At 33.7% G+C, this 24,425-nt stretch overlaps 3 protein-coding genes across 9 annotated transcripts; 1 reads left to right on the top strand and 2 right to left on the bottom strand.

Annotated features, from left to right (window-relative positions):
- Positions 1–1,490: 1,490 nt before the first annotated feature.
- On the bottom strand, positions 1,491–3,972 carry LOC104590202 (uncharacterized). Its single transcript, XM_010248764.3, has 3 exons — positions 3,815–3,972; positions 2,942–3,211; positions 1,491–1,731 (listed from the first exon to the last, which is right to left on the bottom strand). The coding sequence occupies exons 1-3, from the start codon at positions 3,860–3,862 to the stop codon at positions 1,630–1,632; spliced, it is 420 nt and encodes a 139-aa protein (XP_010247066.2). The 5' UTR covers positions 3,863–3,972; the 3' UTR covers positions 1,491–1,629.
- Positions 3,973–5,714: 1,742 nt separating this feature from the next.
- On the bottom strand, positions 5,715–7,325 carry LOC148803275 (uncharacterized). Its single transcript, XM_088894823.1, has 3 exons — positions 6,766–7,325; positions 6,473–6,665; positions 5,715–5,940 (listed from the first exon to the last, which is right to left on the bottom strand). Exons 1-3 carry the CDS (start codon positions 7,094–7,096, stop codon positions 5,715–5,717), a joined length of 750 nt encoding a protein of 249 aa, XP_088750949.1. The 5' UTR covers positions 7,097–7,325.
- Positions 7,326–17,083: 9,758 nt separating this feature from the next.
- Positions 17,084–24,153, top strand: LOC104590203 (uncharacterized). Of its 7 annotated transcripts, none has more exons than XM_010248769.2 (8): positions 17,084–17,377; positions 17,529–17,668; positions 18,235–18,358; positions 18,448–18,534; positions 20,298–20,405; positions 21,651–21,917; positions 22,233–22,314; positions 23,186–24,153. In XM_010248769.2, exons 1-8 carry the CDS (start codon positions 17,207–17,209, stop codon positions 23,983–23,985), a joined length of 1,779 nt encoding a protein of 592 aa, XP_010247071.1. In that variant the 5' UTR covers positions 17,084–17,206; the 3' UTR covers positions 23,986–24,153. The 7 variants fall into 7 exon arrangements, with proteins under 7 accessions (XP_010247071.1, XP_088752927.1, XP_010247072.1 ...); XM_088896801.1 differs by having other exon boundaries at positions 17,518–17,668; positions 18,250–18,358; positions 23,276–24,153; XM_010248770.2 differs by having other exon boundaries at positions 17,518–17,668; positions 23,276–24,153.
- Positions 24,154–24,425: the final 272 nt, after the last annotated feature.

Below are 24,425 nucleotides of genomic sequence, written 5' to 3'. Positions count from 1 at the left end.
CAATTGAAAACAAGACATAGTATAAACAGGGAGAGCACTTGACTGACTTCAAAACAATTTCCTTCCCAGTTAAGCTGAGAAACTTTTCTTTCCAATCCTCTACTCTTTTCGAGACTTCGATCTTCCTATCAAAGAGGGAAGGCCTAAATATACCCCTGGGATGTTGATTCTCCTTACCTTCAGTATTCTAGATAACAATACATCTTTGAATCTGAGTGGGAGTTTTAGGGCTAAATAGGGGTGGATTCGAGCCGAGCCGAGTCGAATAGTATGAGGTTCGATTTCGGCTCACCAAGGTTGTATAAGGCTCGAGCTAGAACATTGAGTTCGAGTTCGGTTCGAGCAAAAAACTTATAAGCTCGAGCTCGATTTGAGGAAAAATATTTTATAAAAATAAAAAATATTTTTATTTGATATTTAAAAAACTAAGAATTACAATATTTTTATTATATACATTATTTTCTATAATTTTCTTATATATATATATATATATATAGAGAGAGAGAGAGAGAGAGAGAGAGAGAGAGAGAGAGAGAGCTTCATGAGCCGAGCTCTATTAGGCTCGAACTTGGCTTGAAGCTTGGTTGAAATCCAACCAAGCCGAACTCGAGCAGGTCGTGAAAAGCTCGGCTCGTTGCCACCCCTAAAGCTAAAGAAGACCTTAGATTTATGATGGTTGATCATCCACCAAGACGCTTTCTCATATAATTTGAGAAATCGAGAGATCTCATCACAATCTCTCATACTTGCTCTTAGAAACACATAGCTGTCATTTGTGAATAAAAGATGAGAAATGAAAGGGGTATTTCTAGCAATCCTGACCCCTGAGATTTTACCTTGACTCTGCATATCAGAAATGTTTGCAGAAAGCACTTTCGCTACTAGAAGAAAGAAGGTGAGAGAGGGTCGCCTTGACGTATGCCCTTAGAGGGATGAAACACTCTGGATGGGGATCCATTAACAAGAACCTGAATAGAGACTGTAGACAAGCATTGCCTGATCCAGTTTCTCTATTTATCATCAAAGCCCGTTTGGCTCATAACCTTGTCAAGGAAAGCCCAATCAAATCTGTCATATGCTTTAGTTTAGACATATCCAACTTGACAGCCAAATAATTCTTCTTTGTCTTTGATTTCTTCATGAAATGCATGGCTCCATGGGCAATGAGAATGTTATCTGTGATTTGCTGGTTGGTAATGAAAGCACTCTAAAAGGGGGTGATTAGGTCCTCCACCCCTGAATCAATTAGAACCATGATACATCCTCTGTAAGAACATATCGGGAAACTCCCGGAATGATACGTATCAACCGATACTTTGAAGCTTACATGGAAGTTGATATTCTTTGGCAAGCATTAATTAACTAAATTCTAACACATAACTCCCTTTTCAAATATTAGATACAACATAAAAGGAAGATATGATTGTGTTAAAATTAGCGGATAATAAGTAGTTGGTGCAAAGAAAGCCGGTGGTCTCACGTCACATCCCTATCAATGGAAATTTAATTATAAGTTACAATTAATAACTCAAGAATATATTCCACATCAATTCAAGAGTATCTGGAACTGGAAGCATCTCAGCTGCATGCTTACAAAGAAAGAAAAAAGAGAATATTCATAATGGGGATTTAAGTGAAAGATAAGTCATAACAACTCAAGAAGTTGTCCCATATCAGTTTTAGAGTATCTTGAAACATCTCAGTTGCAGCGCACATCCCTATCTTCTGACCCTGAAAACAAAATTGTTTAGAAACGAATTAATCTGTTAATCTTTTAGTTTTAGAATGTTAAGAATAGAAACATTCCAATGAATTAATTTGCTACAAGTCCTGAGAATTACAAAGCAATCAGGCTTCCAGCAATTTGAAGTGGAAGGTACTCAAAGTTAGTCATGTTTTGGGTAAAGTGCAGCTATCATACCTTGGATAAGAAAAACAACAAATTAAATGGAATTGTTGATACTTCTAATCAAATAGGAGTCGATAATAGTTTTTTTGTAAATCTCTTATGATTTTTCGGTTTGTTGGATATTCTAGCATATTATGCTAATCTTTGGTTTAAATTAATAAAAGTTTCTTTATTAATAAAAATATAGTAGCCTAATTCATTGAATTTGTTATGAAAATATTAAATTGTCCTTTATAATTTTTACCTATAGACAAGATTTGAAGTATTAAAAATACAAAAACTATCAAAAAGATAATTTTAAGAGACATATTAGGATATGTTTTGGATATAACTTGACCTAGTCAATTGGCCATTCCTTAATGGAGAAGATTTGGTTTGGGTGGATGTGGATGTGGATCGAAAATTTGTATAAATTCAATGCACTATTTAATAGCATCATGATTTGTATAAATCAATGGGGGGTTGGAAGGGACTCTTTTTCCATATAAATTTAAGTTACTAAAAGTTAAAATGATTTTATGGTTTAAAGAACGTCTGAAGGCTGTGTTTGGTTTGAAGGAAAAGGAAGGGAAATGTAGGAAAATCTTTACTAGATGGTTATTCTTTATTATTCTCAAGGAATTCGTTTAAAATACTTGGTAAGTATAACAAGCCAATGGTTTTTTTTTAATATCAATTCAAACAAATCCTATTTAATAGCATCATATTCTATTCTTCTAAGTTTCATTTTAAAACCATGATTTCTAATTAATTTTTTGCTACAATCATATATAAAGATTTTTTTTTCTTAATATAAACACTTCAGTACTAGATCTTCTATTTACTTCACCTTTTATATGGAATATGTAGCTTTTTGTTTGCTAATAAGTTGATCTTTAATGCATAAGAATATAACCAATATAATGAAAAATTAAATATTTAAGAATACAAATACATTTTTCTATACTAATACTAATTAATTGTTTTAGGTAATAAATACAAAAATATAATATGAGAAAACTTATTACAAGAGCACTAAATAATAAAACTCACCTGCAATATCTCATCAACAACTCCTGCCATCTCGAGAGTGATGTTCCTTGCATCCATCCCAGTTGATGATGTAAAATCAAACTGATCTCCATCATGTATTTTGAGCCTCAACAATGAATTTTTAAAAGACTTGCATTTTGAGTGATAAACTGCAATAACCTTGTATTTATCTTCAAAAGAATCTTCTACAGGCCATCTTAGGACTCCCTTTACATTTGGATCTATAACTGCCGACCTTATTAAATTTCCCAAGCTATTCTTTTGATCTTCCTGAAAGCAAATTGATAATAGTCAAAGTATTCCCATTTTTTCTCTTTATATATTAGAAAAAGAAAAATAAAAAGTATTTTCTAGCTAGTTTATGTAATAAGAAGCATTTGATAGCATGGTTTTCAAAATCAGACAGGGCCAGACGGTTGAATCGGAAAAACCGGGAATAGGTCCATTTCACCCAGAACCGTTATTTCACCAAAAACCATTGATTTGGTCAACAAACTGCTGATCCGGGCGGTCGAATCGTCCAACAGTTTTGACGATTTTTATTTTTTGTCAGAACAGGCCGTTCGTTCGATTCAAACGGTCATACTATTTGACCTGGAAATCGAACCCCTGACCGGTTCATTGTCCGATTTGATTTTAAAAACCTTATTTTTTAGATTAAACTTTATCATAGGGAAGAAATTAAGAAATTGGAAAACTAAGGAATTCCCCAAAAAGTATTTTTAGCTTTTTCATAAATGCTCTTACTATATATTCTCTAAAATATATGCACTAGATTTGTGATAGTGAGTTTCTTATAAGGAACTACATTTATAATGTAATAAATGTCAAATATATCCTAATAATTGATGTATATGGTAGAAGAAAACTCACAGTCAATGACATCAAGGCTCTCTTTCTAGAAGATACCATCATCCTCATGTCTAGATTCTTTTCGAGGCATGATATGTCTACTACGAGATGACGTAGTTGGCATAGTTCTATCTGCAATACCAATTAAAGATAATATACGACAAAATAAGCTAAGAAAAGTTTTAAGCTATTTAACCCCTTCCATTCAACAATAATAATGACTTCAATAATTAAGTTCACTAAATTATACCAATAATTCACAAACTACCATATCAATAATCTATTGCCAAGACCATCGATTCTATGTCGTTAGCAATATTTTAATATAATCAAAATATTAAAGCTAAAAGATTTGAAACCAACTGCTAGAAATCAATTGAAGATCAAGTTTTGAGATTTGGATTGATGATTTTAGGCACCCATTACTACCTGATTGGGTTTATCATAGAGAAAAAAAAAGCTTAAAATACTAGTTTTATATATACTATATATAAAAAGTATGGGTGCAAAGTGAAAGATTTTTTGGACTAAAATTACTTTTTATTTCTTTATTTGTGTATTTAATCAATCTCTAATTGTAAGAGTTGAAAATGTAAGTTCAATTATTACTTTCCATCTCAATAAGTCTTATAGTATTAATTCCAATTTTCTCTTATTAAATCATATATTTAAATTATGTTTCACTAATAAATGCTACTAATTACATCTATGTCAATAGTTTTAACAATATAAACCCATATATTTTAAAACTGATTTAAAAACAAAATCATTGTTTATCCAAGAGTTGGTTAATCAATTCAACCATTCGAGTCAAATTGGTCAACTTATATAGTCATAGTTAGGTAATAAAATTTTTAAAATAGAAATGAATACAAAAAATTATAAAAATATAGAAAAATTAGATACATTTATGATATTTTTGTTAACCAAATTAAAAAAATTAAGTATAATAAACAAGAACTATTTTTATTGATATTGAAAATAAAATACATAATTCAGAACTGACAAAAAATGAAAATATTTTACTGTTTAGCAAAGATCAATAGTTCAAATTTTCGGTCAAATGTGTCAACCTTTAATTTCATAAATAAATAATAAAAATTAATAAAAAATAAAAATACATAAGTTTTGCAAAAAAACCATTCAGGCACATGTATAATATCATATATTTATCATATTAAATAAAAAATAAGTGTGACATATCAGAATTATTTTTACACATGGAAATACAAAAGAATTATAGAAAATATTGAACACATATATAACTATATATTTACACTACTATTAAAAATGTAAATAAGATTGTGGAACTTTCTTTTGACTAAAATACTTATTTTTGAATTTAATCCCTATTTAATTGTAAGGTTTAAATTGTAAATTGAACTACTACTCTTCATCTTTATTTAAATTTTACATTTTTCTTATAAATGAACAAAAAAAGATACACCAAAAAGATAAAACATTACAAAAAGAATTGTCTAACAAGTAGTAGGCTTGCCAATGATACTTGAAATTTCACAACTCAATCCCATGATGACATATTTAGATAAGGTGTTTATGTAATCAAATTTGAATTTTGCATAAAAAAACAAAAAATAAAAAAAATACATAAATTTTATAAAAAATTTTGGATACATTATTACTATCATTATCATCATCAAGATTGCCACGTACAAAGCACATGCACACTTACTATTATATAATAAAAGGAAGTATGAAAACAATATAAAACCCCACATATTAGTTGTGGGAAACAAAAAAAAAAAAAAAAAAAACTTGCCTCTTGGAGTTCCAATTCTCCATCAGCTTCAGTTGCCCAACATTTACATGAAATAACTGTCTTTGAATCGGATTTGTCTAATAACTTCAAGAAACAAGAATGTGTCACAATTATACAAGATAAAAAGTGAAAATCACTAAATCAGGTGCCAACAGAGGTGGCGGCCGTAAACTTAATAAATACCTTTACATGGTAATATTCATTTTCAGTTTCAAAAGCTAGTCCAGTTTTTGGGACAATGTAACTTAAAATGAATTCCATGTACGAACTAGGAATATCTGCATGAAACCATCTCTGCAAATCTTCATTCGATGGACTTTCATCAGCCAAACTATTTTTGATAGAGTCCAACATATTAGACCGTCCCCTGCATTACATATTGTAGATGGTAAATTAGAAAATTAATGTCCTCCATCCTATTCTATATATATACATATAAATAAAGATGCTATATATCTAGAGCATAAAGCTCCCTAACAACCAAGGTTCAAAGTATCAATACGTATTATGTCAATGGCTTCTCGATACGCCTTTCCAGGGTTTATTTCGATGGCTTCTCGATATGCCTTTCCAGGGTTTATCGGATCAGACACTGGTTCAAAAGATAGTTGAGCCTTAAACCGATCATTCTGAATCAGTTTCGAAAAAAATAAATAAAACCTAAAAAAAAGTACTGATACGCCCTACCGGCATATCGACCTGTATCGATACTTTTAAACCTTACTAACTACAACATAATGGGATGCATCAATAAGCTAAGCGTGAGAAAGGAAGCTTGGATAATATTATATTTTGAAGAATAGTATATTTTCTACCTTTTCATCAGAAAGAAGAAAAAGGGTATTTTGATAAAAAACAAAAGTACAGAAAATATGGTGAAATGAAAATGAATATATTACCCACGAAAGACGATTTTTCCAAATCTGACCCGAAATGTAGGCTTTATTTCTTCAGATTCTTGGAACTCATCAATTTCCTTGCATACGTTTTGGAAAGATTTTACAAGGTCTGGTTGTAGCTTCTCTGCCAGATACACCCATGGGCTTGTTCCAGTGCTCCCTGTGTTGTTAACTACAACTTGTAGGGAAGCAACTAAGTGAACGATTACAATTAAAGTATATAGATAGTCTTTCTCAAAAGGAAGAAACAAATTCAGGCAAGAACATGCATGCAGCTTGGTTGAAGTACGTACCTGTTGTTGGGTGGGCACAAGTCAGAACCAGTGGTTTTTCTCCATATATCCCCTCAACAAATTCATGGGAAATTGGCTTCATCTCAAGTAAAGTGAGATCTGTCGGACCAACCATCAACCATTTACAGATTGGGTCGTTTCCATAAGGAATATTTTTACCACGCAAAGGGTGTTGGGAGTTATTCCTTCTCTCTGAATTAGAGCAGAAGCAGCTGGTTGATGTTGGAGTAGTCGAACTTCTTCTAAATTGACCAGGAAAGCAAGGATAGGGAGTAGGTGATATTTTCTCTGCACCGTTTATCTGTCTTCTATGTGGAGGGATGTATGCCATGAGGATAACTGCAAGTATCTAAGATCAAATATTACAGAACAAGGAAGAAAGCTAATTTCATGGAATGAAGATCATGTATGGACTCTTTAAGTTAAAATATAAATAAACTTGGACTCCCTAATCCCCCTGATCAAAAGAGAATAAAGATTTAATGATTTATGATATTTTGGAAGAATCAAACTCCAACCATATCCCTTCTCAAAATTAAAAGCTTTTAACACACAGACACACACACAAGGCAATAACCCATCTTTAAATATGGATCGGGTGGACAATTCAAGGTCTCCAGCATGAAGCTCCTAACTTGTTAAACAGCTGTTGTTCTTCACTAATCCCCATCAATGAATTGTCTCTTTTTGGAGTAATTTATTCGGATTTGAGCCCAACACAACACTTTTTGCTCATGCTAAGCAAAATAAAAGTAGAAGAGCTACGACTCCATTCTACAAGTAATTAAAAGAAAAAAAAAAAAAAGAAACAGTACAGACACAAGTCAAAAGCAAAAGTAGAAGTCAAGATGGAAAGCAAAAGCAAAAGCTTAAAATACTAGGAGGATATATGGATTAGAATTTTTAGTTCCTCAAAAAGCAATTGTAAATTTGTAAGGTGTATTCTTGTTTTTTTTTTTTTTTTAATTTTCCGTACAAGAGGTACAATGGGGAAAAGTGTTGAGACTCGAGACATGAGGGACTCCCACCTTCTTCCTATCCTGGCCTGACCAAAATGTATCCAAGAAAAAGATTCTTAATCAAAAGTATGCTTTATGTGATCAGACCTCCTTCCTTGTGAGTTAAGAATTGAATAGTATGGAACCATTAAATTGGGCCATTTATTGTAATGGGGTGGCAATCCTAGCCTAGCCTTTTTTTTTTTTTTTGTGTGTGTGTGTCCAGGCTTGGCCTCGATTCTTGCTAGAGATGCACCTTGGGTTGAAAATTTATTAATTTTCAATGGAACCAAGCCCTAACCCTAGATCAGATTGAATCGGATGTATACCTAGATCAAAATTTGAGTGTTGATATTCAGATTTAAATTATCAGGAATTGGATCAAATTTAGATATTGAAAACCGTTGCTAAATTATACATTATTGACAAATTAAAATGAATTAAATATGACTTGAAAACAAAGTCTAGCACCCACTCCTTAATTTACTTAATTAAGTTTGCTTCAGTTACCATTGTTACAATAATTTTTGCCTTATCAGTTAGGTTGACCTTTGATTTCTCAAAGTCCTTCCGGTGATGACATTCATTTATATAGTGCTCGGGTTTGCCATATATAACACTTCCTTTTCTGTTGTTATTTTTAAAATTTTTGTCATTTTTAACATTCAAGTACTTTTTGAATTTTGCGGTCATTTCCTTCATCAATTTGGTCTTGAAAATCAGTTTTTTTCTCTATCTGATCTTTCTTTTTATTCTATTTTGATTTAGACTACTACTTGATCCACTGTAATGTCCTTTTTTTATGCTTCATATTTGTTTTAAAATCATTTCATGTGTGATAACTTCTATATGAGAGAACCAACAACAAATTCATCGAGAAGTATCATACATTTCTTTGCTAAATCCCCTACATGCACCTAAAACTCATCAATTTGAACAAACACGTCCATATGTTCCTTCCTAATGAAATACAAGAAATTTATAAAAACATATTTCTTATTTCTGACATCTTCCATAGCATACTTTTTGTCTAAAGTATTCCAAATTTCATAAGCAAAATTATCTGAGCTATAGACATTGTATAAAGTTCATTAGATAGGCAGTTCCAGATGTGGTTCTAGCATAGATGATCAGCTGTAAACCAATGTTTAGCATTAACAAAACAGGCTGGTTCTTCCATATTTGATGGGTTTGGTTCAACTAAAGTATAGGCAACCCCTATTTGTTCTAAAAATAAAATAAGGCATTGTCTCCAATGCTTAAAGTTGGTTTCATTGGATGGTTCAATCTTGGAGAAATCTAGAGCTGTTGATAGTAGCCAATTTTTCATGATAGGGGTAGCATAGATAGGTTTCATGTAAATGCATTTTAAGATTGTTGAATATATAGTAAAAAGTAGGGAGAATGGAACTTATTGTTTTTGTGTTTTCCAAACCCGTAAAATAGTGCAAAACTCTACAACTATTAAGAGTTGATGTGGAAATTACACACCAAAGTGCAGAAGTGGTGTGAAATCACTTCTAAAGTTGCAAAATGATAATCTGAAGTGCGACGGTGGTGTGAAATTTCCTTTAATGTTGACTATGAACCATGAAATGAATTGAGTCATGCCACTTGGTCACTCTCCTTAAAATCGCATTTCCCCGTACGATGCAACCGGGTCTTTGCAAATTGGTTTCCAATATGAAACAACCCACACCCCAGCCCGGCTTGTGCGTGTGTGAAAATCACCCCCAACCCTTCACAAGCTTGTGAATAGAATGCATATTGTAATCTCCTCCTATGAGTCCTTACCCATACGGATAGCAAGTTAACTTATAAGCTGAATTTTACCTCTTTTTCCAAACAATGTGGGATAAGGTGATTTTACATACTTCAAGAGGCTATGACAAGAAATAACGACGAAAAACATAAAAGACAAATTAAACACAACTTTAACATAAGAGAGGGAGTTCAAAATTTATGTATTTTGAATCTTTCATCCAAAACATATAAATCCAACAATTTGGCTTTAAAAAGATAAGTTGGTAAACTAGAAATGTTTGAGGAAGTGGAGATTTCATTGAGAAACTTTGTATTTGCTATTCTAAGGAACACAATGATCTATGAAATCCTCACATAGCTGAATTGGGATTTCCTCCTCACAGAGAGCACCTCACAGCCCTATCCCACCATGTATTGGGAACATCTCCCTATGAATAACAACATAAACTATAGGAGATGTTCCCGATGTGCAGCTGGGAAGCATTGTACGTGAGATTGGTGTGAGGAGCAGATCCAGACTTCACGTAGCCATACAAAAAATACATTGTCAATTGTCACACCACAAGTTAAGTGATAAGATTTCTCAATATATAGTAAATGGAGTGCTACTGACCATAGTGTTTTTAGATGCCCCCTCCTCTACCCCAACCTCATGAGTTCGGATTTGTTCCTCATAGAGCACACATCATACCAACCTCACAGCATGTTTCAGTCATGCATCTAGAACATTTCCATAATTGTAAATTTTTATTCATGGATGTTCCAAATGCACAATTGAGTATCATCAAATGTCAACGAGTTGAGCTTGGATTTCCAACACTTAAGGTTTTGTATTAAGTTGTATGTTAACCAATAAGAATTCATCAAAATTCACACGGGTGATTTTGAATGATATTTTACTAGGGTTGTTCATCAAACCAATGAAATCGGCCAACCCGACCCAATCCAACTCGAGTTGGTCAATTTTCTAATTATCTTAGTTGGTTTTAGTTTAGTTTTTATGCTAACCTTAGAGGTCGGGTCAGTTTCGATTTGACCATTTGTAAACTGACCAAAACCAAATTGACCTAACCATGGATATGTATTAATATTTTATATTTTTAGTATGGAAAAGTGAGAAAATTCCCATATTTCAAAGTTTAAAATATTTTATATTGTAATTTTTAATTTTTTAAATTTAATTTTTAATAATACTATTACAATTATTTAATTTAAATCTAACTTCTGCATTTAATTTTTAAATTTAAAATTTTTTAACTGACTGGCCAAACCAAAAACTAACCCAAACTGATACAACCCAAATTGGTTAGTTTTCATCATTGGTCGATCAGTTTTAGGTGACTAACTCCCCAACTTGACCAGGTTAGTTCGGTTGGCCAAATACCCTAAATCGAACCGAACCTATCCATGAATACCCTTATCTTTTACTTTTTTGAAGTCCAGCTTTCTTACTCATACAATTGGTCCTCATGCAAGGCTGCAAGTGTTGTGAGGACAGTGTGTGGACATATTGTATGAGCCTAAATCCATATTCATGCATTAGTCCATGCATTTTTTATGAATTCTCAGAACAACTTAGAATACAAAATCTTAATTTAGGAAATCCAGGCTAAGTTGGGTATGGTCTGGTCAAGGTAGACCTAGTCCCAACCCAATAAATAAATGTGCATAACTTGATTCTAGGTCATGGTAGGCCTAGACCCAAAATCAACCCAATTACTAATGGAAACTAAATAACCTGATTGAATTTGAATTTGCTCCTCACGAAGTGTGCCTCACACCAACCTCACAATGCATCACATTGTGCATTGGGAACATCTTCCCATGAAGGATGACATCAATTAGAAGAGATGTTATTAATGCACGACTACGATGCGTTGTGAGGTTTGCGTGAGGCACTCTCTTTGAGGAGCAAATCTAATAAGATGATTAAAATTGATAGCTATAATCGAGACATATAATGCAAATGTAGAACCTATATAATTAGGTCGGCCATAATTATTCTATCATGTCTTCTTGACCTATTGACAACCCTACCACACAGTGTCATTAAAGGATCCTTTTCATTAGCACCGTGTTGTTGTTGTCCTTCTCAGCAAGGTCCCAAGTATCTGATACACCCGATACACACAAACATGCATATTGGGTATTTCAATACCTGGTGTCAATACCCAATTTTTGATCGGTCCCCCTTCTCCCTACCTCTTTGTACCCTCATTTTAGACCCCAAAACTGAAAAACAAAGTCAAACTAACCTAAGATTTGCCTAAACCCAAAATTCCCTATTCTGATGTAATCCACACGACAAATGAGAACATTGAAATCAACATCGAATATTTGATTAAACATGATTACTAGACTTAGGAAACTAAATTTTAGATGCACGTCATCATGCCAACCTCATCTCTAATGGTCCCGATTTACGCAACATTCAAACCTTGACTCCACCAAATCCAAATCCAACACATTCATTGACCCAAGACATTAAGATACGTTCAACCCCCAAATCCCAACTCAAATATACAACGATCAACCTTGAAAATACCAAGATTCCATTTCAATGGTTTTGAATGACTAGAGCAATAAAACCAAGATCAACCATTTCTTTCATAGATCAGAACCATCCACTTTCCTCCTTACTTTAATTTGTTTCCATACGTTAAATCTCAACTCAAAACTCTCATGTTTAACCATTCAATAAAATTATGATTTGACATTTATAATTAAACTACACAAAAAGTCATATCCCAAGTCCAAAATCCTCAAAATAAGCAACCCATTAAATTTAACCTTAAATTCCTCCATGTCCTCCTAAAAACAAGATTCCATTTTGGACATTTTCATTGATTGGTGATCCATAAGCCTAAACCTTGATTTGAACCAAATCCTACAATCTACATCTTTGATCACAAATTCATTCTTTCCATTAGATTCGAGGCATTTAAAAATGCTTACCCACCAAATTTCATCCCAAAATCCCCTCGTTTGACCCATCATTAAGCAAAGATTTTATTTTAGCAAATTTCGTTAATCTGAACTTGTTAGCCATATATCTCTATCATCCTGACCCTATTTGACCAATCAGTCCATCCTATTATGTTTAAAAATACAGAGCATCAAATTTCATGACCAAACTCCTCCATTTGATCGTTAAAAAGTGAGATTCCATTTTAAGTCTTCTCGTTGATTGATAAACCATAGGCTAAAATCTAGACCTGAATCAAATTCTTCAACCCACACCTATAACTAAAGATCCATCACTCCCATCATATTCAAGACTTTCAAAAGTGCCTACTCATCAAATTTCATCCCAAAATTCCCTCATTTAACCCTTCATTAAATAAAATAAAGATTTTATTTCAGCAAATCTCATTAATTCAAACTTGTCAGCCATAAATCTCCATATTAACCCTATTTGACCAATCAAACCTTGCCATCTTGTTCAAAGACCCAAAAAACCTTGTACGTCAAATTCCATCGCCTAATTTATTCATTTGAATGTTAAACTATAATGATTTTATTTCTACATGCCAGATTAAATGCTACACCAATTGTCCCAACCTGAGACCTCAAGAGGGTGGAGGCTAATGTCAAACCTTTTAGATGCACAAAACGAGACTGCAATTACAAGCATGCCCCAAGCTCCCATTGGGTGCACAAAACCCATGAAAATCAAGAAAAATCTATGACCAAAAGGGAAAACTTGACTGAACATCTATTCTCTTTGAAAATCTTTGTCCATTTTCTTAAAAAAGTTGTCTTGAAGCCCAGGTTCTCTGATTGGGTGAGATTCAGAGTTTTTCCCCTTCTTTTATATATAAATAGAGACCCAAGTCAAGCTCTAGGGGGACTAGGGAGAGAGGAGAAACAAATGAGAGACCTTAGAAGCATTCTCAAGCTCTATAAGGCTCCCATTCATAAAAAAAAAAATGGGTGGCGACTCCATATTTTTGAGCTAGTCATGAGTTTCCTGGAGCTCACACCTAGCTAACACCTTTTCTTTAGTTTTTTTTTTCAAAATTTCTTTAGAGAATACATTTTAGGTATATTGAGTGTTATAATACCTTCAAAGTATCTAGTACACTCGGTACATTCTAATAGGCATATTGAGTGTTTTGATACCTAGCTAACAACTTTATTTTAGATTTTCCTTTTTATCCTTTCAAATATTGCTTCAAAGGATCCATTTTAGGCCTACCTACCCCTAAAACTGTTCAAAACCTAAAGCATTTGTTATTTGGCCTGTCATACCATATTATGTCTAAATTTTGAACCTTGCTTGCAAGTGAACTTCATGATACATGAAAAGAATTGTTTTGGGTTAATTACTACTACACATTTTCGTTCCTTCTAACTATAATCTAGAACAAAAGAAAAAAAAATCTATTTTACAATAAATCTAGATTGATTATAGCAAACTATTAATTGTGAGCCACATGCATACTAGAATTTATACTAACAATATACAATTAGAGTTTTTTTTTTTCTTTTTCGGTATTTTGGTGTACGCCAAAATCCCCCATAGGGCCAGTTGAATAGCACAGAGAACCATTCTTGAACAACTAGTCTCTATTGAGGAAATTGAGCAGGCCTTATTCCAAAAGGCCCCATCCAAGGCTCTTAGGTTGGATGGGCTACCCAACTCCTTTTTCTTGAAATATTGAAACTTTGTAATGGACAACAACATAAAGGCTATCAAAACTTTCATCACTGGTGGAGTACTCAAGTATTTTAATCATTTGTTTTCATTTTAATCTTTGAATGTGTATAATAAATAATGTAAAAGGTAATATTTATAAAATTTAAATTATAATATGATAAATTTTGAACCATATGTTAATATATTACAGTAATCTACATATTAAGTTATTCAATTTAATCAATAAACATAATATAGTTTTAAATTTTATATTATCATTATTGAAAATCAACTTTTTAAAGGACATGTTTCATTTTTTTTTTACGAGGGAGAGTAAACAAAACAAAGATCAGGTTCCACAGGTAGACCCTGAAACCGACCCCAGAACCGTCAAGGCCATAACCGACCATGGAAACGGTCTTCACAGGATAGATTCTGGTTCCAAAAACTTAGAATCGACCCCTACAGGGTAGGTTCTAGGTTCTACCATAAAACCAAACCGAACCGACCCATAGTCACCCCTACCTCCTACTATTACTACCATGCCATCACCGTGCATGTTCTTTCGTAATTTTGGCTCTCCTCCACGACTTGCTGAGGCTACACCTCACTTCACACTCTAGTTGACCAGAAGATGGTCCTAGTTTTTAATCTCATGATCAGTTACCAATTACTAGTTCAATGGATGTTGCATCTTCTCCAACTAACTCAGCCTCTTCTAGTGAACATTCTGCTACATCCTCTTAAAATCGCCTTTCTCCATGTTCCAAATTCATTTCAGAGATCATACAAACTTCTCGCACCCCATCTCAACATACTCATTCCATGATTACACGATCGCAAGATGACACTCAACGACCATGCTCTTTTCTTCCCACCAGGCACCCTCTGCCCCACTCTATCGTAGCTCACATGTTTTACATCTTCCATGAAGAGTGAAGTATGGCATCAAGTAAAGAGTGATCAATTCACAACTCTTTTGAAAAATGGAAATAACACAGAACTTGGTCCAAACATCTTTTCTTGGGCCTCATGTAAGCAAGATACCATTATGCACTCTAGTACCGAGTTTGGGTTCAGATCACTAGTAGATGGTGCTGCCGAGCTTATTTGGTTATAGTCCTTGTTTCGAGATCTTCGGGTTTCACTTTCCTCTCCACCAATATACTTCATAGTGATAACATTGGTGCTACTTATCTAACTGCCAATCTGATCTATCATTCTCATACCAAGCATGTGGTTGTTGATTTTAATTTTTTATGCATTTTGAGTAGGAGTGGATTCGAGCCGAGCCGAATACTTGGCTATTTGAGCTCAGCTTGCAGGAATAGTATCAGGCTCGAGCTCAAGCTCAATTCAAGTCAGCGCGGTTCATAGCTTGCAAGTTCGAGCTTGGCTCAAGCTTGACTATAAACCAAGTTTTTTTTTTGAAAAATAAAAATTATATGTATAAATTTTTTTTTTGAAAAATAAAAAAATATGTATAAATTTTTTTTAGACAAAAAATTAAGAATTATAAAAATTATTTAATATTATATATACACAAAATAATTAAAAAATTGTTTTTATTTTACATACAATAAAATAAGAATGATAAAAATTATTTACTATTATACATAAAAAATAAAAATATTATTATATATATAATAAAATTATTTATTATATGTATGTATGTATAATAAAATTTTTTACTATTATACATAAAAAATAATTATTTATTTAATACTAGGCTTGCAAGCCTCATGAGCCGAGCTTCGCTAGGCTCAAGCTCGATTCGATTAGCAAACGAGCCTATATATCGGGCTCGAATTCGACTCAAAGATCGGTTTAAATCGAGCTTTGAGCCGAGCTTTTCATGAATCAGACTCGAATTTGACTCAAAACTTAGTTTAAATCGATCTTTGAGTTGAGCTTTTCATGAATCGGATTCGAATTCGACTCAAAACTTGGTTTAAATCGAGCTTAATTTGAGCCGAGATTTTCATGAATCGGGTTCAAATTCGACTCAAAGCTCGGTTTAAATTGAGCTTAATTTGAGCCGAGATTTTCATAAATCGGGTTCGAATTCGACTCAAAGCTCGATTTAGCCTAGCTTTTCATGAATCGAGCTCGAATAACTCATAAAAACTCACCTCGTGGCGACCCCTAATTTTAAAAACCAAATGGAGAGAGATCTTGTGCTATGTTGCTTAGAGTCCTTACACGCATGAGCTCCTTCAGGTTACTTTCTCATATATGGTTTAATGCCGTTGCTTTTTCCTTTTATTTGACTTTAGCTTTATAATTTCTCTAGTTTCTTTTTCAATTATTAATAAAGTTGGGCAGAATCTACTTTTCCTTTCTCCAATACAGTTCATGGGCGACTGGTGCTAGTACTGCTAACATGTGGGAAATGAGATGTGGGATTAGATGAGAGTGGATCCAGTTAATCCAGGTTTTTGACTGGACTCGGATCGGATCGGATCCCAAGCAATTTTCATTTTATATATAGGGAGATCCTAGTCACCTCATCTATATCCAACCCATTTAAGAATCAAAAACCTTTTAAGTGATCCAACTCTGGTATTATATGGATATCGAGTAAAATTAAATGGGTGTTGGATCCGACTTTCACTTATACGTGTCCTATTGCGAGTGGTCTTGCATGTAAACCCCTACTTAGTGTTCTCCTTTGATGGTTTGGCAATTATTGACTTGATGAAGTGACAAGTGCCAAACTGACTGAACCAACCAACCTACCCGTTTCCTAAACATCTGGGTCGGGCTTTTCTTAACCCGGCGTAATACCATGAAACCCATTTGGGTCTTCAACTACTTTACTAATTTGGGTTTTGTGGTGGGGTCTGAATGTCTGAATAAAGATATTTTTTCCAAAGCCATGGACTACATGTACATGATATTATTGTTTTAATTCTTCCTTCGCTTGTAAGACTCCTCCACCATCATTTTTCAGCACAAGGCATTGAAATCTTATTGAGTCACGTTACGTTGCAGTTGTCTTTCATGGCATACGTCCCTCCACACAAGAGATATACGGAAGATGATGAACTGTTTTCTCAGGGAAACAGGGGTCCGAGTTCCTCTGGCTGTAGTCCAGATAGGAAGAAAGATAGATGGTCTCGGGGAGAGGGAATCATTACGTACGCAGAAGGCGCAGAACATAGAAGATGGTCAATTGGTTTGGCAGAGGATGATCAACCTTCTGATTCAGGTATGTTGGCTGAAACCAGTTTTCGATGAATTTCTTGAGCAGATGGTTATCGACTAGCTAGCTAGTAATAGATCGATCAATTCAATTCTGGAAATCGATATTATGGTTTGATAGAAAATAATTAATCGATGAGGCCACAGGGAGCTCTCAGACAAGCCCATGGGTGTCTATAGCAAGGAAGATACTGCCAGACCTACTTACATGTTTCCAAAACATCCGCAATGAAGAAGAATCTGGACAAGTAGCAACTCCTCTATTTATGGCCAGATTTGGTTACAAAACTGATTATAGGTAATATAGTCTACTGTTCCTTTGCTTGTATTTTCTGTATTTAGGGTCCGTCCGTTTGCTTGGTAGCCCGAATCGGAATAACAATGCTCTGGAATCTTAATCATTCCTATATTTTGTTTGGTTCAGACAGAAATGAAAATCAGCAGGATAGGAATAGCCATTTCCTCAAATGGGAGAATGTCATTTTGTAAACGGCCATTTTGTATAAGTTTCTTTGTCTTTCCCTACTTTTTCATTCAAGGTATATACAAATAATTCAAATCAGCCCCCCACAACGTCTCAATAATAATATATGTCATCATCGGGAAATATTCCCAATACACGGCGAAGATGTGCAGTGGGACATTGTGGGGGGCTGATTCGGTCTCCTCTGCTAGTACTGGCGTGAATTTGTCTTGTACTAGCTGGCTCGCTCCCACAGTTGGCACTGAAACTTTGACAAACTCTCATGAGTATAGAATGTCGAACAAATTAAAACAAATATCATATATGCTTAATCAGGGAATGAAAATTTGTATAATGCAGGAAATTCCCAACTAATTTAGACTCAAGAAACAAAAATTTAGATATCAAGTGTGCAGGTTTAACGCCAATGTTCCAAGTTCATTTATGAACGCCATTGCAAGTAATGTGGTCCAGAAGATTGGAGTAGTTGATGTTGATAAAGAATACGAGTATTACCATTTTAAGGTATTTTCATGGCTTATTACAACCTCTGTACTGTAAATTCTATATTCTTGTTGATTTAGTTTGTTTTGCTGTTGTGATCAAACTTGTAGGTTAATGACAAATCTCAGCCGAATGTAACTTTGTCGTGTACATGTAGTTTGAACGAAGTTGACGGAGAATGGGAACCAGGACAGAAGGCAAGTTTATGCTTCTTTGTGTTCTATTTTTTGTTATGTGATAGAAAATAACAGTAAATTATAGTAAGTTTTGTTAATTTTAAAATATTAAATAACAATAATTATTGATAATTTCTGATATTCTTCAATAATTAATTAAATAACAATAGTTTAAAATTAATTAGAAAATTTAGCAAAAATAATATATCACGATTAATTACCAAAGTTGCCAATGTCACCAAGATTAGGGTTGTAATCGGATCAGACTCGGATCGGATGCAGCAAAATCCACATCTGATCCAATTACTAAAAACCTACATTCAACTTTGATAGAATTTGAATTCGAATCCCAATGGACTTGGACCGGAGTCGGGTTTAATCTGACTCCGCTTTGAATTTTCTAAAATACTAGAAAAATAAAAAAATTATTTATTTTTCAGCTTTTATATATAATAAATTAATATAAATATAAAATACTAATTTTATTATATATATATATATAATATTTTATATATTAAAATTAATAAATATTATAATATATTCAGATTGGATGGGGCTAAATCTGAATCTGATACGATTATTGATCGGATCTGGATTGTAACATTCGAATCTAAGATAAACGAATTCCCAGGTATCATTGACAGGCCTAACAAAGATTAACTTTGCAAAATTATCATCACAAGTTATTAGTTTTTTTGTAAACAATTTGATATACTTAGTTATTGGTTTAATTTTCACTAAACTAATACTTTTTAAATAAATAAATTACACAAAAAGTAAATTAAGAATTTCTGTTGAATTAATAATTTTCCAATAATGTCACAATTTTTATTTGATAAATTTTGAGAATTATTAATTTCTATTAAATTTATAACTTTCCAAAACGCCCAAAAAAATATATTTAAATTACTTTTAAAAATTAAACAACAATAATTTAGTGATAATTTATGACATTTTAATTAATTTTATATTAAAAAATTATGAAATTTACTCAAAATGGTTTACCACAATTAATGATCAATATTTTTTGGTAAAAAATTACTTAAATTAAGTACTTGTAAATAAATTTTTGGTAAATTATTAATATTTGATGAATAGATAATGTAAAAAAAAAAATTAAATTAATAATTACAGTAAATGAAAATAACAATGATGTCGGTGTCGATTAATTGGAAAAGGCGAAGTAGATAACAATATATATTAATTAAATAACAATAAATTATACTAATTTAGTGATTAAAAAATCAAAAAATAAGTGTAAAATACAATAAAATTTAAATAGCAAATTGACCACGACCAGGGATGCAGTTGGTATTCTACCATGGGAACATCTCCCCATGTGTTGTAGGGTTGGTGTGGGGTGCCAATCTGAGTTCTACCTAGAGAATCATTTTATTTTTTAATAATACACCTTGAGATCCATCTACATGGCTATATAATGATTAAATCGATCCTCAGAATTTTAGAAATCATTTAATTATTTTCGTTATTACAAATTCTTAAGTTGTTAATATTTTATTTCTATTCACACTATAGTACGTTTTTCAATTTTCGCATCCCTGGTTTTTCTATTTTCTAGGTTGTTTGATCACTTTTTATGTATTTTCTTATAATTAATAATTCATAAATTAAATTAAATTCAATGTATTGGATTGGTGCCAGAGCATTGATAACTGAATTTAGTGTTAATATAATGTCTTCTGTTGAAACAACATCATGGGCGTCCAGCGATTTCCCATGGCGTAACAAGTTTATAAAATAATTTAAGCTTATTTTATTTGCAGATTGAAGTAAACCCAACACGCCACCTTGTACATGATATAGCATGTCATGGGAAGAAGTTAGACTTGAGATTGATGCTATCTACACGGAAATTATTGACAGTATTGAATGTGAGTTTCCTTCTACAACATAAATATGATGTAATTTTAATGGGCACTCTGATATTTAAGTTAGTGTAGGAGATCGTACAAAGTTAATAGCTTGAGAATGCTAGTAAATGAGAGCTAAATTGCATGTATCTTGTGAGACCGAATGTGATATCTTTATATAGACGAGCTGTCGTGGACCTCACGAAGTGTGTCTGAGATCACTGGCCCGTCTAATCTGGAGTCTGTTCCGCACCCGAAGATGGACTCTGTGTAAGCTGATAAGGCTTATCCAGGTTCGTTCAATTCGGGCGGGATAGAGATAAGATCCATTGACGTGCGGTGTGATCAGGAGGAGATCAGAGACAGCTGGCTCACTTCTAGAAGGTAGCTATGTGGCACCTCGGCAGGTCGGTGAGTGTGGCGAGCTGCTCGGGCCCCGGTCTTAACTAAGTGACCTGAGGTGTCCAAGGTGACTTGGACTGCTAATTAAAGTGTCAAAGAATGTTGAGATGTCATCTAGTCATTGCTCCACATGTCATTATATCATTGGACGAGCCAAATTATCCCTCATCACTATGCTTTTGTAAAAATACCTTAAAAATTTCATACCGCTCGTTTTCTTATTTTATGATAATTTAGTTATTGCTAAACCCAAACACAACATGACAACAATTAGCTAGTTTATCAGATTCTGCCTTTCTTATACCTAAAACAAAATCTCTTTTCCTTTTTATCTTCTAACTCCCAACTCACCCATGCACACATGCTGTGTGTGTTAGGGCAGCAGGTCGTTTCCATTTATCCCAATATGAATTTGAATTCGATCTTGTCATATTTGTCTCCAACATGGATATTACCCCTATCAGATTTGATTTGATTATATTCAGTTTAAATATATGTGCTTATATATCAAAATCCATATTGCATCTATTAGTAAAATTGGTTTCTATGTCATAGTTTCACTAAAGAGTCATAGGCTCAAGTTAATTTCATAAAGTTATTTTCATGTCATTTAATTTGTTCATCATATACAACATTAAAATCATACTTAAATTCATTTTATTAATAAATATATAGTATTTTTTGAACAATTTTTTGGTTAAAATATAAAATTGATTCAAATCCAATATAATTAAATCTGAAAGATGAGATTCAATTCCAATCTTAGTTCTAATGAATCAAATTTGATTTATTGAACTGTGTGTGTGAAAGAGAGAGAGAAAGAGATTGAGATTTCTATATACTAACCAGTGTATGTGTATACAGGAAAGTGAGAAGCATGAGCTCACGCATCTGATAAAATATGCAGTTCAGGATCTAGAGGCTCAAGGGAGAATATCACAATGCCATCTTCAATCGTTTGGACGTCAATACAAAATTATTGAAGCTTGGCACACCAAGTCTACATCTTTTAACAATCCATTGATAAAACTCAAAGTAAAAGATGGATATAAGTTTAATTGCAAGAGCCAAACAAAGGAAGATTCAAGGGATATAAGTATTGAAATGACCAGAGTAGTTGAGTTGTTGCAGGTGAGCTTTGTTATAATTCACAGAGCTATTACTGCTACGATCAAAAGAATTATTTTCTCTGTCTTGTGTTTGGTTTGAAGGAAAAACTAGGGAAAGATAAGGAAATCTTTACAAATTTTGTATAACTTTTCCTATCTTTCTCTTCTTTTTCCTACATTTCGAACTTTCCATTACTTTCTCTACCTTTTCCTTCAAACCAAACATAACGTAAATGACCCAATTTGCAAAATATGATTTTTAGAATATTGTCAAAATCATCTTCCGATATATAATAACATCTCCAATTTTTTGACATATCGTTCTCAAAAATTTCAGGACCAAGCAGTAGACAGTGGACTTGTGAACAAGATGCTTGAAGAGACTTTGAAATTGATATGGGACAATTTATTGAGCTATGGTACCTATTCTTTTACTTGAATCCTTATCATGAATCACATCTTCTTGTTATTTATCTTTTGGGTTCGACTATGATATGGAAAAGATATGATATCTGAAAATTTTCTGAATCTGGAATCATAAATGTGGTAGTCAATTAGGTTATATTTATCAAAATTCATGGATGGGTTTTGACTGATCTTCCCATACCCATATCATAGATTTTCCTATATATTTATTAATTTGTGAATATAACATTCTTGGAGTTGGTTCTAATTAAGGACTGAAACACTGAAACACTACCAGAAGTGACCTGGTCACCCAATCACAATTCCTGTTTGATTAACCCTCTAACCCATTTTAATTGTTGACTTGGTGAATGATCTCGCAGGCCTCAACCTGGATGGTAAAACCATTAATCCATTTGACCCACTTACCAGGTTACCGGTCTTTTATGTCATTTTTATTTTTCTAAAATTTTTATTGCCATGATTGTCAATGAGTTGACCCATTGATGACCCACTACGGGTTTCTGGCTAGCTCTTCCTTATATGTATCCTGATGTTCCCAATTAATTCAGGGTCGGTTGCTTCATAATTGGAATTGGAATCAGAATAGTCTATTTTCATAGTCTGTTTGGTTCAAATAGGAATTAGAATAAGAATCAGATTCAGCTGGAATGAGATTTCATTCTCAAGGGAGAGAGAATGCCATTTCACCATGAATGGAAATAATGGGATTCCGATTCCATCCAATCATACAGTTAGAATCGAGAATGGCCAGTTTCAATTCCATTCCAGACCCTTATTCCTGCGAACCAAACGTGACCTTAGTTTCTTGAATTTTAATGTATGGATGTACCACTAGCTCCTTGTTATGTGTAACTTGTCTAGATGAAGAAGCACCTCCACCCTCTCCTAATGCTGCTGAGGTCGTCACTCCATCTCCCGAGCTAACAGATGTGCTGTCTTCACTCTCTGAAGAGGAATCTAGGTCTGGATCTTCCTCCCCTCAATCTGCTGATAAAGATGGTGTGGGCTTTACAGCTTCAATGAACTCACAAGGAGGAGAGTTCTCAAGCTCATCAGAGAAATTGGCTTCATCATCATCAGAAGAGATGCGTTGTGGCTCAGAAGATAACAACATACTGGAGAAGTTCAAAACTGACATGGAGAGTCGAGCTATTCCAGTGCCACAAGGTGAGGAAGAGACAGAAATCCTGGGTTATAACATTTCCATTTCACTTGAGGACACACTCAAAGCGATCCTGGAAAAGCATGGAGACATTGGGGCACCAGGAAGGTTGCGTTCTGGTCCCTTGAGATCATACACAATGGCCCATGTCTGTGCCCTGGTGAAAGACATGCAGAAAACCAAAGTGATTGATAAACAGAAGTTGTTAGCTTGGAACGCAACGCTCTGTGATGCAGAGAAGGTGGAATTTGATGTGAGGTGGCTGAGAAAATGCCTGAATGAAACGGCTTCGACTTGGGAGTACTACATGGGCTTGGCCAGGCGTGTAGAAATTGGTAGGATAGGATTGAGTGTGCTAGAGAAGGAGGTGGAGAAAGCAGAGCGTGTGGCCGCAGTGCTCCAAATGAGGCGTGATAAGGCTAAGGCGGCAATTCAGGCAAAGGAGGAGGAGTTGGCTGCAATGGACAATTACATAAATGGTGCAATACGACATCTTTAATCAGATATTAATTCCTACTTGTTTATATCATTGAGCTATCAGCTATCAGTTAAATAGTGACAGACTCTACTTATTGTAATTGGAATATTAAGCTAATAGTGATGGACTCCATCATGCATGCCTCAGCTTGGTCCAATAGAGATTCTGGACCTGATAGTGGTTTTCAATTTAGAGAGTGACTGGATCATGAGTATATATATATGATTAAGTGTTCAACTCGCTCAAACAAAAATTAGAAAAATAAAAAAGGATGTTCTTAAAGGATGATGCTTAACAAATTCAGTACGTTTAGAAAATAATGGTCAAACTGACCTTTGGCCACCCACCGGTTTGTAGGTCAACGGTTCAAATGATAGATCGGTAAAATAAATAGCATGCGTTTTACACATGGTTTTCAAAATCGTACTGGACCAAACGGTTAGACCAGAAAAACTGGGAAC

Source organism: Nelumbo nucifera, chromosome 1, assembly GCF_055504915.1.
Source record: "Nelumbo nucifera cultivar China Antique chromosome 1, China Antique-T2T, whole genome shotgun sequence".
NCBI lineage: Eukaryota > Viridiplantae > Streptophyta > Magnoliopsida > Proteales > Nelumbonaceae > Nelumbo > Nelumbo nucifera.
Note: the sequence above shows the minus strand (reverse complement) of the source record. Positions and strands in the feature narration are given on the sequence as shown.